Consider the following 15,944-nt stretch of genomic DNA (forward strand, 5'->3'; position numbering starts at 1 on the left):
ATATTAGAGTATCTTAAATTATTGCTTAGGATCAATTTATAATCATAGACATATCTTAGAATATCTCTCATTATTATTATGATTTATTCCTTATTTAGGATTGAGTCTATGTTTCTCTATAAATAGAGATTAGTAGTGAGTCTTTTGTAATCAAGTTAGCATAAAGCTATTATCAATAATATCCAAACCCTTATTATTTTCTCTCATCTTTTTCTCTAAAATCCCACAACTTCAACATGCTATCTAGAGCCTATTTCGATCCTCCTTGAACGATCCTGCCTCTATTCCGCTGTCGAGTTCCCAACAATTAGGGAATATAATCATAGTTTCTCTTTTCTAACATTCCAACATTCGGTAAGATTTTTATTCCGATTTACCCATTCTTTTATAGATTTTTGTTTATTTTTCAGCTAGTCGCAGCACTGTTCATCGCGCGGTACTGTTCACTGAAAAAAAAAAGTTGCTTAGTCTATTTAAACACAAGCTTTGTGGCCGAAACCCTAAAAAAAGAAAAACCTTTTTTTTTCACACATCAAAACCTTAATTTTTGACCGGTCAACTTTTGCCCCCAGAAACACAAACCGCTCCATCTCTCCAATTTTTCTCCATCCAATTATTTCTTTGTTCTTCATCCGCAAGATTAACAAGGGTACTGTTGAAATCATTACCCCTGTTGAACTCATCAAGAAGGGAGACAAGGTTGGTTCATCAGAAGCTGCATTGCTTGCCAAGCTAGGCATAAGGCCCTTTTCATATGGTCTTGTGGTGCTTTCCGTTTATGATAATGGTTCAGTATTTACCCCTGAGGTTCTTAATGTCACTGAGGATGCTCTCATTGAGAAGTTTACTATTGGTGTCTCAGTGGTGACTTCACTTTCGTTGGCCATCTCATACCTAACACTTGCTGCTGCTCCTCACATGTTTGTGAATGCCTACAAGAATGTTTTTGCTGTCGCAGTTGCAACAGAATATTCTTTCCCTGAGGATGACAAGGTCAAGGAGTTCCTAAAGGACCCAAGCAAGTTTGCTGTAGCTGTAGTTGCTTCCCCAGCTGCTGATTCTGGTACTGCCCCTTCTGCTGCTGCCAAGGAGGAGGAGAAGAAGGATGAATTGATGGTATAGTCTATGTTATTGATCCTGGATTTGCTATGCAGAATGAGTTGTTTGAGGATAGCCTTAGAGCTGCAGGAAGGAGTAGAAGCCGACACAAAGTTGTATGTTTTCCAACTTGGACCGTGGAGTAACCAATGAAGATATAAGGGAACTTTTCTATGAGCTTGGAGACTTGAAGCACTATGTTGTTCAATTTGACATTGAAGAATCTGCTCAGAATCTAATTGATAAGTTAAATGGTTCTGGTTAGTCTAATGGTTATGGTTTTGTTCAATTTAATAATGTTTATGTGAAAAAATCTATCTGAGTGGATGAGTTGAGAAAGGTATTTGGAGAATATGGCACCATCACTAGTGTTGTTTTGATGAGAGATGCAGATGGTAGATCAAAGTGTTTTGGTTTTGTCAATTTCGAAAATCCAGACAATACTGCTAATGATGTGGAGGCATTGAATGGGTGTCCTGATTCTGATTCTGGGAATAGTGGTCCCAATGATTGTGGTGTCCTTGGAAAGTGGACTGTGGGATCAGATTTTTGGTGGAGGAAACTCTTCAGCCTTTGTCGTGGCCGCTGTTGCAGCCCTTATGAGTGGGCTCTTAGCCGACAGGTTTGGAAGATTTGCAATTCAATTGATGGAATTCTTCTTGGTGCACGATTATTATCTCTTCGATGGTTCCAAATCTGCCCTAACTCTCCAATTGTGATCAACGAAAATATGTGTCATTGTTCAAACAACTGTTATCTCTCCTGTTTGGACGCATTTTCTTATTATGTTGATTGATCATGACTTCATTTCGTTAGAGTCGCGCTGCTTTTTCTTCGGTGTTTGCCATGCAATTTAGTTCTTACTAATATATTATAACAGTGGCTTATATTCCCACCGACGATCATTTCGGTGGTGTCCCTTTTTCCACATATGAATTATATTAGTGATGACTTCTTCCGTTAGTGGTTATTCTAACGGTGTCTTTTATTTTCATGACTTACTTTACCTTGGCAATTTGTCCCAGATGCACTGGCCTTGCCTTTCTCTCCTTGAAGCACGCCTCTCTCTCCTTGAAGCAGATTCAAGTTTAAATATTTTGAATCTCCATTACTATTGGTTTGAAGCTTCCAAATGCAGTTTTTTAGAAGAACGGAGTTTGTTTTGTTCAATTGTCTGCCATGAATTTCTCTTAGGCTGATGATCAATCAGACTATCTGACTAGGCTATATTTATAGCAATTCTCTCCGACTTCACATGCATCCCTGAGTTGCCTCTCCATCTTTTTAATTATTTTGTGGAGCAAAACATTGTTTTCTTGTAGCAAGCTAAAGCTTAGTAAGCTTTAGCTTGAGGGGGAGTGTTAGAATATTAGAAAATATCTTATAATATCTTTTATATTATATTAGAGTATCTTAAATTATTTCTTATGATCAATTTATAATCATAGACATATCTTAGAATATCTCTCATTATTATTATGATTTATTCCTTATTTAGGATTGAGTCTATGTTTCTCTATAAATAGAGATTAGTATTGAGTCTTTTGTAATAAGTTAGCATAAAGCTATTATCAATAATATCCAAACCCTTATTATTTTCTCTCAACTTTTTCTCTAAAATCCCACAACTTCAACATTAATCATAACCGTTCGTGATTTTTTATTATAATCTAACGTTTATCTGTAAGGGAGACACTTATGATCTATTTTTAATGAGGAAAACCTTAGCTGCTGCAAGGTTTATCTTATTTTTACGAGTTACAAAAAGCAAAACTTGCTGTACAAATACATATTTTCTAACTCAAAATGTCAATGGTATTGAAGGATAAATATAATATTGAGGATAAGGAAGTTCGAGCAACCTAAGGATAAATAGTAGCTCAGGAGCAATTGGGAAAGTGAAAATGTATAAATGCACATATATATTAACAGGAATGAGTGTTGAATGTATGAGACCCTGTGTAAGTGTGTCTTTGTCTATTTCTTCCTAAATTAGACTATGCAAACATAAAAATACAATAGCAAGATCACAGATTCACAGTAATATGATCTATTCTCACCTATTAGTTTGAAAGCTTTCAAAGCCATAAATGTCAAGAACACCAATGAGATATTTTGAGGTAGGATCTTGCCCAATGGAAATATTAATTTTCTGGACTAACCTGGACATACAAAAAACAGATAATTGTAATTGACATTCTTGTTTACTCTTTCAGTCTTTCTTCAGTGAAATAAGAAATCCTTCAAAAATACCAATAATCAAACATTGCACACTTCTTTTTATATTTACGCATGACAAAACCATATTACCAGTCAAATAATCGAGAATATAATGTCTTTGCTAAACCATCCCTGCTAACTGTTGCGGCGAGAGGATCAAGACTTCTTTCGATGATTTCTTCTGGGGTGATCATCACACGCTTACAGAGTGCAACTTCCACAGCATTAGGATCACACCTGAAATAAGAATAAATTCATACATGAATAAACAATATTGATGTTTTGATATAAAGATATTGCACAATGATAATAGCAAAATTCAGCCATACATGAGAAGTTCTGCAGTTGTTTGGAGATGGAACTTGGAATCTTCATCTGCTAAAACTGATGAATCTGTTTCTTCTGATTTTGCAAATCTAACGTTTCCAAGATGGAGAATAGCAGCAACAACTCTGAAAATTGCATCCTGAGAGCAAGGAGGAAGGAGATATACCACTAATTTTACTTAAAAAGTAAAAAGATGTTTAGAGAAGCCGAGAGGCAGATAAAAGAATTATTAGTAGAATCACTGACAAAGTTCAAAGTCATACCTGCTCCTCCTGACTGATTCCCACAATATCCATGGCTCTCTTGGTGCTAAGATACTCTTGAGCAGCATTAACACCAGTTAATTCATAGCAACTGGATTGATTAAGGTAATGAAATGACCTTGGATCTCCCAACTTATATTTCTCCTTTTCCTAACAACAGCAGTTAAAAGTCAGAATGCTGCCAAGAAATTTATACAAGACATGAAGAATAGCCAATAGAAAATATCAAGCTTTGACTTGCCTACCTCAGGAGGAGAAGCACAGAGAAGATAGAAACAGTGATAGTTACGCTCAGGATCTGATATTTGGCAAACACGTGATTTCTCAAGTAGATAAGTTCTAATAGCTGCACCGGATATTCGTCCAATCTTATCAAATTGAATCTCAACAAATTTTCCGAAACGGCTGCAGGAAAATAAAACAACCAGAAGTCGAAGCAAAACTGCTACTTGTTACTGAAATCACTATAATTCATAATGAGCAAGGACCTTTTCTATGTTAGGTAATTCTCTCTGATCTTGAAAATAAGAACCGTGAAATGAAGAAATAGATACTGACAAAAAAAATTAACAAATGGAGAAATACCACCATTTTTATTTCCATAATTAACTAAAAAAATTCCAGTAAAATTCATAACAAACTAAAATGCATGGGATAAGCAAATGATGGCGAAGTCAAAAGAATGAAGAAAAAAAATGAATCAAGTATTCAAAATATTTCATATACACAGGATACCATTAAAAAATTGAACGATATACTAGAAATCTCGTATATGGAAATGCCGGTAGTGCTCAAGAAAATACATTAACTAAAGTATATACTTATCACATACATTATGTAACATTCCAAAAGCCAAAGCATCACAGAGCATAACCATATATTTTCTTACCTGGAATTGTCATTTCTAACTGTTTTTGCATTACCAAATGCTTCAAGAACTGGGTTTGACTGCATCATTACGAATTGAAAACATAGGAAGAATCATAAGTGTAACATTTACAAACATAAACAACAAATTAAAAAATCAAAAGAAGGTTAATCAAAATATTCAAAACCACAATTTTTTATCATAGGAAAGTATGCTAAGCATCCTATTTTATTCATGCAATAATATATTATTAAATAATAAGTATACAGAGAATATTATATAAGATACGGAAAAAAATGTGAAAAGGCTAGAGGATGAGCTTGAACTAGTTCACTGCATGATCAAATTGCAACCTAAACCTAGAACTTATTAAAATGTGGCAGGTCTATTTCAGCAATATCTCTCTTAAAATTTTTTAAACTAGCCTCATTTTCTTGATCAACGGTGTGTTATTGTTACCTATTCCTCTAGTGTCAGTTTGCTAAAATAAGTACATAGTAGAAAGTACTAAACTAGGCCAAATCCATCTTGTACTTGTTAAATTCATAAAAAAACCGTATTACCTGTGTTTCCCAAATGATTCAGAAGCGTGAAGTTCCAGGAAATATTAAAGATAGACCAAATTATCAATGAATTAAAAAATAACAAATCATGAGCTAACTGCTATCCGTTCAAGCCTAAATATCTTCACATTTGAATACATCCTTTTCACGTTTTACTTTTCACTCTTTAATTGGTTAAATATTTGGTCTTCATTATTATTCTTTACATTTCTTCATTATTGTTCTCAAGTGTCCTCGACAATATACTTTTCAGGCTACTATGCTGTTCTTACTTTGGCCAAGAGCAAACAAGCAGGTATAAACAATATGTCTCGGGATGAGCCACAACCAAACATGTAGAAGTAGTAGCAACCATAATCCATAGTTAGATAACCTTCTTACTTCTAGAACTTGTTGTTCAACAGTCCGTCCTTCAGATGCAGTGTGACCACCCAAATATGCCAAGTAAAGCATAAGTGTTTTGGTGGTTTCTGTCTTACCAGCACCACTCTCACCACTAACCAGAATAGAATTGCTCTTCTCCTCAGTAATCATAGCCCTTATTTAAAAAAACAACCAATAAGAATACCATTTGAGAAAGACAATTCGGCAGTAAAAGCAGAGCAAACTCACCTATATGCTGCTTCGGCAATAGCAAAAACATGTGGGCTTAAATTTCCAATTTTTTCTCCCTTGTATTTTTTCATTGCATTAGCATCGTAGAGGTGTGGAAGATTTTGGAAGGGATTGATTGCAATAAGAATATTTCCAGTATAAGTCTGTCATAATGTCAAATTATTATAAAAGAGATGTCTCCAGTAGGTAATTGTCTTCCATAAAGATTGACATAATGATTTCAAACTGAACGTATGGCTAATCTTACATATATTTCATTGATCTTGTATCGAGTCTCCAAATTATGCAGCACTCCTGGCTCGTGCAAATAAGCAAGCTTGGTCATGTCATCTACTCCATCTGTAGGAGCATCTGTATCCTTGGGATGTAATTTTGACAAACAGGAAACTACCTAATGAATATGAAAATAAAACTGAAGATAATTGATCCACATTTATGACCACAAATGTGAGAAGCAGTGTTGCTAATGTGAGGTCAAAATCTTTATCAAAAAGAATGTGAAGTCAAAATCAATTGCATTCTTAGTCTTATAAAGCATGGTGTCTTTCGACATAAATAGGTGTTCAAATTGATGTTTTTAATCAATTCTTCATTTTCCTTTTAGTAGTAGATTTTTTATTCTTAAGAAGTGAAGACTGGCACAATTCTGAGTTGCATTGGCATAAAATGATTTTGAAGTTCTTCAATATGTAGTTTTCAGTTTTTCATTGCCATAATCAATGTATGTTCTAACAGAGAATAAAATGTTGAGTATTTTAGTATTTTAGATATGAGGTGGCTTATTTGTGCATTCTCTCAATCATTGATAACTAATATGCAGTAGAACAATTGCTTAAACTTTCTATCTTAAACCCTGTAAGACCATGCAACTTTGAAGGCTCTGAAACCAACTGTTAGTGTTTCCTACAACAAAAACGACTAAACAGAGAAGGAAAAAAATATATGATACCAGTGCATGGGAAATGAACCATTTGCTTGAGTAAACTGGGAAATGAAAGAAAGTAATCAGCCAATACTTTATCCCTCTTGAATAAGAAGTGAAAATTAACTTGTAAGATTCACATACTCCAAAACAACAGAAATAGTTATTACCAAACTTAGACACTATCTTTTATAATTAATGATAATAAATGCTGTTCCCTGAACTCCAACAAAGTTCACAGTAAATATTAAAGAAAACTCAGTTTTATGGACATCGATGTTTTCAAGTCTACCATTTTGTGTATCTTAATTTTAAGGACAAGACCCTCCTCAAAAAATCATTGCAAACATACATGTATCTTAAAATCTTAAAATGCAGATAAATAATTATGCCAAAAACAAGAAATGAAGAAGGAAGTTGAAATATATAAGCTCCTTAAAACTATACCATCACAAAGTGGAACTAGAGATAATTAGAAACATCAGGTTGAAAGGCACTGAACCTAGAGGATATCTCAACTTACCTTCTTCTCATTGCTAGTTTGAATTTCAACTTCTTCTCCGTTAATATTCAGTACTACTCCATCAATCCAAACTAATTCTGGATCTCCAACCCAAACGTGAGAACCGACAATTATGTTTTCGGGCATGCCCTGCATCATTTGTAATCATAAGTAGTAAGAAAGTTCTTAGATTTTAACATAATTGAAAAATTTAACATTCATGTTTGTATTTCTTGGTGAGGCAAATATGTAGAACCAAGAACAATTTACGAAATTTGATATGATTAATCAATCAGTAGTATCAATATATCTAGCAAAGAACTAGCTATATATTATTTTGCCAGCATAAACATACAGAAGTATAAATCTATAGGCAGAACAGAAAAAGAGGATCAAATTGCTGTGCTTAACCTTAGTTCAGATGAGCATCTCAGTCGGAACAGCAACAGTACATAACTCAAAGTACGTAACAGAAAGCACCCAAACAAATTTCAGTATGAAGGTCCAATTAAACACCTCACTACAACTTTTGCTTATGCTAATTTCGGAATAAATTTATGAAGTTTCTCATTTTCCTTGGTTTACAACTAGTTCCTTTAGCTCACTATCAATGCGAGAAGACACCATCGCTAATGAATCATAAAATCCCTGCCCGTCTATGAAGCAGTGAGACGTTGGCACTGGTAATAATTTGAGAAAATAAAAATAATTCAATATAATTGCATATGTCAGCCAGTCTCGTGTCTATGTCGGATACAACGTACACACCTTCAATATGAAACGTCGGTAACAAATCAACTAATTTTCAAATCAATATATACAAGAACGTAGAGTTACAAGTCTAGATAACAAAGATCTGAATCCGCAAATTTGAATGAATTCATACAAGGATTACACATACTGTCAAATCGAAAGTAGCGAACATTAATATAAATTTTCACATCTAATTCTATTTACAATGCTGCGTGCGGAAACTAACATAGAAGAAGTACGAGCGCAATTACCATTTCCTAAATATTAACCTAAACTAAATCGGAATCACCGTCCAACAGATCCACCCGTGTACATTTTCAACGGATTGATGAAAAGTATCGCACTCGATCGTGCAACAATCGATGTTCGTAGCTCGAGGCAAGAGAAATGTTGTTGGAGAATGCGACGTAAAATTGGAGAGGACGAAATGAGATTGATGGTAGAAGACGAAGGCATGAGTATTGCGCAAGGAGTGTTGAAGTGGTGTCGAAGCGAAAATCTCCGAAGCTCCTGCAAAATCGCCATGTTTGGTGGATATTCTTGTGGTTCGCACTCTTTCTTCTCCGTGGCACATGGACTGAAAAGCAGTTACTAAACATATTTGAAAAGTTTGAATACATTACATTTCGAATAATTTTAGTTAAATTGCTAGTTAATAAATAATCAGATATAAAAAATAACGTGAAATCTAATAATTGGATATTTGGTACTATACCAAACCTTTATTTTATGGAAAGATACTATACTATACCAACAAATATTTTGATGACATGTCTATAAACGAGAGTGCAAATTAAGGACTCTCTCTTCCTTTTTTTTATTACAGTAATTAAATTTTATCAGAAAATACTATTAAAAGAAATTATAAATATTTGTTATGTAATTACGGAACTCACTTGCACACCCAAATGAAGAAGAGCTTATTATGGATGTTGTATTAATAATTAATGTATGTGTGGATCTTCTACGACAGCTACAATGTAGTAGCCAACTAGTAGCATGTTTGAGATTGTTAGATTTAGAAGAGACGATTTTTCTTCTCTAAATCTAATTAGAGGTGTTTATATAAACCGATAAAAATAACTACAAATTGATCCCAAAAAATTAGTATTATTTGATATGTTTGGAATTTTTTTTTTAATAAAACCGCACGGATTATTTAAATTCAATATTTTAAACTGAATCAAATCGCATATATATAATTTTTTTTACTTGTTTATTTTTTAGTAGTATTAAATATTATATTAATCTATTATGTGTTAATATTAATTTTTATTAATAATATTTGTTTAATTTAATATATATTTTTACTATTGCATATATTTCAAACATAATCAATTACTATTATTTTGTAATGTTAATTTTTAGTATATTAAATGTTATATTTTGTTTTAAATTTATTAGTTTAACGTAACTTTATAATAATAATATTAAATCAACATTTTAAAACTATATTTTGCATAACCGAAAAATTATTCAATTTAAACTTACTTTTGGATTGGATTGGATTTTTTTTTAATTTGTCATCCAAATCGATGGAATAAAACCGCGAATATTTTCATTTTTAAATAAGATGATTTTAAATCTCATAACCAATTCAAAGTGCACCATAATCGAAGAGTCCCAAAAACTACTATACACTTATATGGTACAACTTTTGTAGGAAATACGAACATTTATTAATAATAGTATAAAGATTACCTATGTTAATTCAATGATTTGAGATTTCCACAAAAAATATAATGCAAAGAGTATATTTTGTATTGCGCAATAACATGTTTAAAAGCTACAAATAACAAATGAGACAATTATATATTTCATATCTCACCGAGAAACAATACGTGAATGAAAGAATATTTGTGAGTGAAAAATTAAATACATAGCTGCATTGGTGAGCTATATATAATTAAAAAGTAAACATTTACAAAAAGAATGTGTAAGCCTATATAGATGAATTAGTAAGGTTGGTAAGTTGGTAGGTGTTATGAACAACTTATTTAGTTATTTATCATACATATACTTAGGGAATAATTGGATCGGGTTTTGATGGCCTTGGTGGGCCACGTGGAAGTAACTGTAACAAAAGCCCATCAAATTCCCTCGACATTAATCGATCATCTTGCAAAGGCCTACAGGCAGCTCCAAGTTGAGAAGAAACGACGAGAATGAAGAAAATGATCACTAGAACTATAAAAAGGTTCCTCATGTTATAAGAGAAAGCCATGTCTATTAATTATCTCTTTTCTTGATAAGCTTTAATTGGGAAAATTGAGTTTGTGTTGCTAAGGCGTTGAGAAGTAATATTGGTGAAATTTGAAGTTGGACGCGCCCATATATATATATATATATATAATGTGTGGCTATAGGCTATAGCTTTCCTATACTGCTCTTTGAAACGTTTAGCTTGACTGAGCAATATAGTATGGTTTGAACTTGAAGGTTGAAAATTGAACGAATCAAACTTCAAATTCAATTCCTTTGGCACCAAATTAAAAACACGAAAACGAGTAGTAATTAAACACAATGCATGTGCATGGCTTATATGCTAGTATCTACTTAATTTATTGAAATACTACTTTTGTTAATATGTATATATATAACACGAAAAAGACTCATTCGTAATGGAAAAACAAAACCTTTTTCTTCATTTGAAAAGTATTTATGGTCAACTATTATGTAAACTGACACAAAGTCAAAATGGTCGATATATCATGCTCAATCTTGTTTATACTATAATCCATCAATAAGCGCGCAAAGCTAGCAGCAGTAGCATGCATGCAATGTATTCAGATTTGATCTACACAAATTTAAATACCATGAATTTTATATAAAAAATAAATATTAAATTATTTTAGTGCTTTTAACGTAACAAATTAATTACTTCTTTTAAATTAAAAATATAGTATTTTTATTTCATTAAATAGTCTCTTGAAGGCAATATTTACCTCAATAGTTATTTATATAGCTTTACATATCTTAAAATTAGTGCCTTATTAATTGATATGGACTACATTCACTAGATGATTATGTTAGTTCAATTATTAATTACAATGATATAATTTATTTTGTATAATATTTATTTTTCAATATAGTAAATTGGATCGATTAAAATTATTTAATATTTATTGAAACAATATTAGTTTAAAGTAAAATTTTATTAATTTTAATTTTAAAATTAATAAAATGTGGTATCTTTTTTATTAAATAAAAACTTTATTTGTTTTTAGGTCTAAGGACATCTGCCTTCATGAGCTTACTTTTGGGTTGGTCTCCTTCTCCAATATCTACCTGCTACATGATTTTGTTTAATTACGTCAAATACAAATATCACTTTTTATCATATTTTTCCTTTTATTTTGTTAAATATTATCACTTAAATTTAGACAATCACATAACTATTAACCATCAATATTTCTACAATTTATACATATATCTTTTTTTGTAATTTCAATATTGTATACTATCTTAAATATATTTTAGTTAAATATTAATTTTAAATTATAAATACAGTACGTCGTATGCTTGCTGGCTAATTAAAATTGATAATAAAATTATTTAATTTGAAAATATAACTTTTGCTCCAATCAAAACTTATTTTCTTCCCGTGTTGAACAAGTAAACGGTCTTAATAACAATTACAATACTATCAATTGTTACATTTTGAAGGAAAAATTGTAAAAACTATTGCAATAGCTGAGATTGGCAGAATGACTATGACAGAAAAGTCAAACGAAAGTCAATATCTTGCTGTCTGCCTTTAATTCAACGTAAAACCGGGAACACATGCAATTAAATATGACCAATTTGAGTTTGTTTGCATGGAAACTTGAAGCATTTGGAATGGTAAGGGTACAATAGAAAAGAAACAATTGAAGTGTTTTAGAATACCACATCTGACGAATACCTATAGTCAATATATATTACTTAAATGTATTTAACCTTTTTATTTTGTTCAAAATTAATTTTTAATCTCCCTATTTTTAAAACTATGTTTTTAGTCTCATGTTTTATAATTTGTGGTATTTTTTCGATTCCCTCCATTTTTCATGATGTACCACAATTGGAATAGATAAAATAAAATTTTGTTTAATGTTCTTCTTTTTTACGTCACAATCTTCTTTTATGTGATTGTAAAGTTTTGTCGAATAAAAAATAATAAAATGACTATTGATTAACGACATGCATTTAATGTTATTAATTCAGTTGTGTTGCGTCACTCTCATATTATGTTATTAATGAACATGCAATATTATTAAAAAAATTGAGAGAGACCAAAAAAAATTCTGAAGTTGTAAAACATAGGGACCAAAAATCCGGTTTTAAAAATAATGAGATTAAAATTAATTTTGAGCAAAATAGAGAAACCAAAATACATTTAAATATAGTTCTGATCTCCCTATTTTTTTTATCATAGCAGACAGTATGGGGTTTTTCATGATGTTTTAATAAACTCCAAACAATCTCCACGTTAATTAAAATTGATGCACCTTATTCTATTATCTACAAAACGATCATAGTTCAGAAGAATTATCATATTCAACTATAAATATGATAATTCACTTGAAGCCAAACCACTATAATTTTTAATACTCTACCATAAAGAACTTAAAACTAAATCACTCAAAGAATTTGTACATGTCAAAAACTATGCTGAAAAATCATGATGCAACTTCTACGTTGATTTCCTCGTTAAATTCTATATCAATCAACATAATATCACAACATATCTTGCATTAATGTCAACTAATGTTTGTGAGCTAATCAATATCTTGTATAATCTCAATTGTATAAATTCATTTTCAATTTATATATTCTACAAATCAACGTTCATTATTCCATTAAATGTTTATATGGAAAACTTTTTAGCACTTGAAGAAGAATTTGGCAATGCAGTTGTATCAAAACTATAAACTATGCACCAAATAGGTACTTAATAAAGAGAGGTCATAATGGACCATAAGTATCAAATTTTTAACTGCCAACTTTCCAAAATAACATAGAGGTCACCAACTTTTTCTTTCCCCTATACAAAACCAAAGCTTTGATATCTGGTGTTGGAAAAAACATAGAGAAATTAAAAAACACACTCACAACACAAAAATATTACTTTGAAAAACTCTCAAATTAGAGAAAATTATGGGTTGTTATTTAATGAGAATTAAGGAATAATACATAATGAAATTGTTTATAAAACATACATTATTCTCAAACACCCCAATATTCCAATACACTCACATTTTTCAAAGTAAATATTTGAACTGCATCTTACAACACTACACTATACGACAATACTATGAGAAAAAGAAAAAAATACGTTGAATACAAACTAAAATTATTTACAACTTGTGTGTCATGTAATAAGTAACTAGAGTCAATATATATACCTCCCTTTTTCTCTACCATACCGAATGGTGTGAGACTTTTTCAAAATGTTTCAAAAAACTTCAACTATTGATATGCTTCTCAATATCGTTCAATTGATTGCAGTAACCGAACACAATTTGTGATTTTGTATTATAAATTGAAAATTAACTCGCTTAGTTTAATTATATATAAAATAAAAAAATAAAAATCAATACTTTTTATTTTACATTTGTACCTTAATATTTTTTTAAATATTGTATTTTGTATTCGTAAGAGTAATTGGTATTGTATCTATGCTTCATAGCGTATTATGAAATAGATAAATATTATAAAATTAAATAGACTTAGTTGCAGTTTTGATCTTCTATTTTTATCAATTCACGAAATCGACCCATCCATTTTAAAACTCAACAGTTTTGTTTCATCCCTTATATTTTTTAGGCTTAATTGCAGTTTTGGTCCCCTATTTTAGCTGATTCGTAAAAGTAGTCCCCCCATTTTGTTTCTTCCCAGTTTTGGTCCCTCAAACAGAATTTTGGTCCAAAACTTGATGAAATTTCATTTTTTTTTGCATTTATTTAAGTCACATCATGCCTCAAAATCTCATTTGCAACAATTGTACCTGGAATCTATAATTATAAATGGTGTAGTACGACTTTAAAAAATGAAATTTCATTAAGTTTTTGACCAAAATTTTGTTTGGGGGACAAGAACTAGGGAGAAACAAAATGGGGGGACTACTTTCGCGATTCAGCTAAAATAGGGGACCAAAACTGCAATTAAGCCTATTTTTTAACTAAATGATGATGTGTCATGTTTTAAAAGACATGACATATGATACAACGATGTTAAATGATTAATATCTATAAAATTGCAATAAGACCCTCTATAAACTTTAGTTTAAACTTATAAAATCATTTATTTTTATAATTTAATTAATAATATAAATATAATTAATATATCTAGACGATTCTACATCATAATATTATATGTTATGTCATTAAAAATATTTAAAATCACTTTTTTTTAGTTAAAAAAATATGAAAAAGAGACTAAAACTGTCAACTTTTAAAATAAGTGGACTAATTTCGTAAATTTATAAAATATAAAACTACAACTATAATTAAGCCAATTAAATAATATAAAATTCAAATTGTGAACTTTATTATCACCAATAAAATGTGAATATACAAAAGAATCTTTTGTAGGAAAATAAAAATAACATTGCATGCATGAATTATTCAAAAGAATGGTTAAACATTTACAATAACAAAGATCAATATTTAAGCCTATGTTCAACGACGGTAATTAGTATATGAAATGTTGTCGTGAAGATGGAGGAAATTAAAGTTATGGCTTATGGATTAATTGGGTCGGGGCTTGATGGCTTCGAAGGACCACGTAGGATATCTAAAACAAGCCCATTAAATTCCCTCGACCACTTATCATCTTGCAATGGCCTGTAACATGATCCAAGTTGAGAAGAAGCTACCAAAACGAAGAGGATGATCACTAGAAGTGTAGAAAGCATCTTAGAGAAAGTCGACATGCCCATGATCTATTTAACTTTATATAATGTAATGTGATGATTAATTTGGATGAAATATTAAGTAAAATAAAAATACTCTTAATTTAATTTATGTTTTTGTGTCTTTGCTAGGGCTTAATTAGATGTGATATTGGTGATTTGAGTTGGGGATAGTAGTTACGGAGGGACATATATATAGTAGTGGTTAGTAATATATTGCGTCTTGACCGGAGTTTTGTAGTGATTTTTATTTTATTTGTTGAAACTCGTTTAGCTTGACTTAGTAATACGTTTGAACTTGAAGGTTGAAAATTGAACGAATCAAACTTAAAATAAATACAGCACCTTTTAACCGCCAAACATTTTAACGGTTATTGTTACGGTTATAATTAATATTACCAAAATACACATAATTAATTGTTATTAGGAGCCTACTATGTATGGGATCGGCAAAATACACATAAATTGTAAATTGTTATGATAGTTGAAGAATTTTACGGACAGTGATTTAGTTTCAAGTGAATTATTTTGAAGAAATTTGTTTTTAAGTTAAATATATTATTTATAATATTGTATGATAAATTGATAGTGTTTTAACTTCATGTGAACTATATTATATAGAGTATTAGAAATTCCTAAAGTGATTTAACATAAAATGAAATATATTTGTTATGATGGAGTATATATAGTAATTCTTTTGAATTATGATTATTATTGTATATAATAAAAGCAAAAAGGCATTAATTTAAATCCACGTGAAGATTGTTGCGTTTGATTGAAATTGAATTATCTTTAAAAGAATGTCATACATTGTCTAGTATTTAAAGAAAGAAGAAACCAAGACTATGTGTGTGTATATACACTACCTTTGTTCATAAATATAAGACTCAACTTTAAAAAAATTCTTTATCTTTTTTTATA

At 30.7% G+C, this 15,944-nt stretch overlaps 2 protein-coding genes across 5 annotated transcripts in view; one reads left to right on the forward strand and one right to left on the reverse strand.

The window, feature by feature from the left end:
- Positions 1 to 8,771, reverse strand: part of LOC101507174 (myosin-11) — a 29,419-nt gene extending 20,648 nt beyond the window's left edge. For 3 of the 4 annotated variants that reach the window (XR_012162584.1, XM_004495061.4, XM_073366961.1), the window contains exons 1-10: positions 7,400 to 7,534; positions 6,202 to 6,345; positions 5,952 to 6,097; positions 5,721 to 5,877; positions 4,798 to 4,856; positions 4,154 to 4,313; positions 3,909 to 4,058; positions 3,648 to 3,784; positions 3,409 to 3,555; positions 3,159 to 3,260 (exon numbers count right to left, since the gene is read on the reverse strand). Coding sequence is in view for 3 of the 4 variants with exons in the window: in XM_004495061.4 (XP_004495118.1) it covers positions 3,159 to 3,260; positions 3,409 to 3,555; positions 3,648 to 3,784; positions 3,909 to 4,058; positions 4,154 to 4,313; positions 4,798 to 4,856; positions 5,721 to 5,877; positions 5,952 to 6,097; positions 6,202 to 6,345; positions 7,400 to 7,534 (1,337 nt within the window). In the remaining variant the exon portion in view is untranslated. Of the gene's footprint in view, positions 1 to 3,158; positions 3,261 to 3,408; positions 3,556 to 3,647; positions 3,785 to 3,908; positions 4,059 to 4,153; positions 4,314 to 4,797; positions 4,857 to 5,720; positions 5,878 to 5,951; positions 6,098 to 6,201; positions 6,346 to 7,399; positions 7,535 to 8,382 lie in introns of those variants that run through there. The other variant, XM_073366960.1, reaches the window with a different exon arrangement.
- LOC105851852 (large ribosomal subunit protein uL10z-like) lies at positions 511 to 2,582 on the forward strand (the record flags this gene model as incomplete). Its single annotated transcript, XM_073366962.1, has 1 exon — positions 511 to 2,582. A coding segment is annotated over one exon (612 nt), but the record flags the coding sequence as incomplete, so codon positions are not given.
- Positions 8,772 to 15,944: the final 7,173 nt, after the last annotated feature.

The sequence above is a fragment of the Cicer arietinum genome, chromosome 4 (assembly GCF_000331145.2).
Source record: "Cicer arietinum cultivar CDC Frontier isolate Library 1 chromosome 4, Cicar.CDCFrontier_v2.0, whole genome shotgun sequence".
NCBI lineage: Eukaryota > Viridiplantae > Streptophyta > Magnoliopsida > Fabales > Fabaceae > Cicer > Cicer arietinum.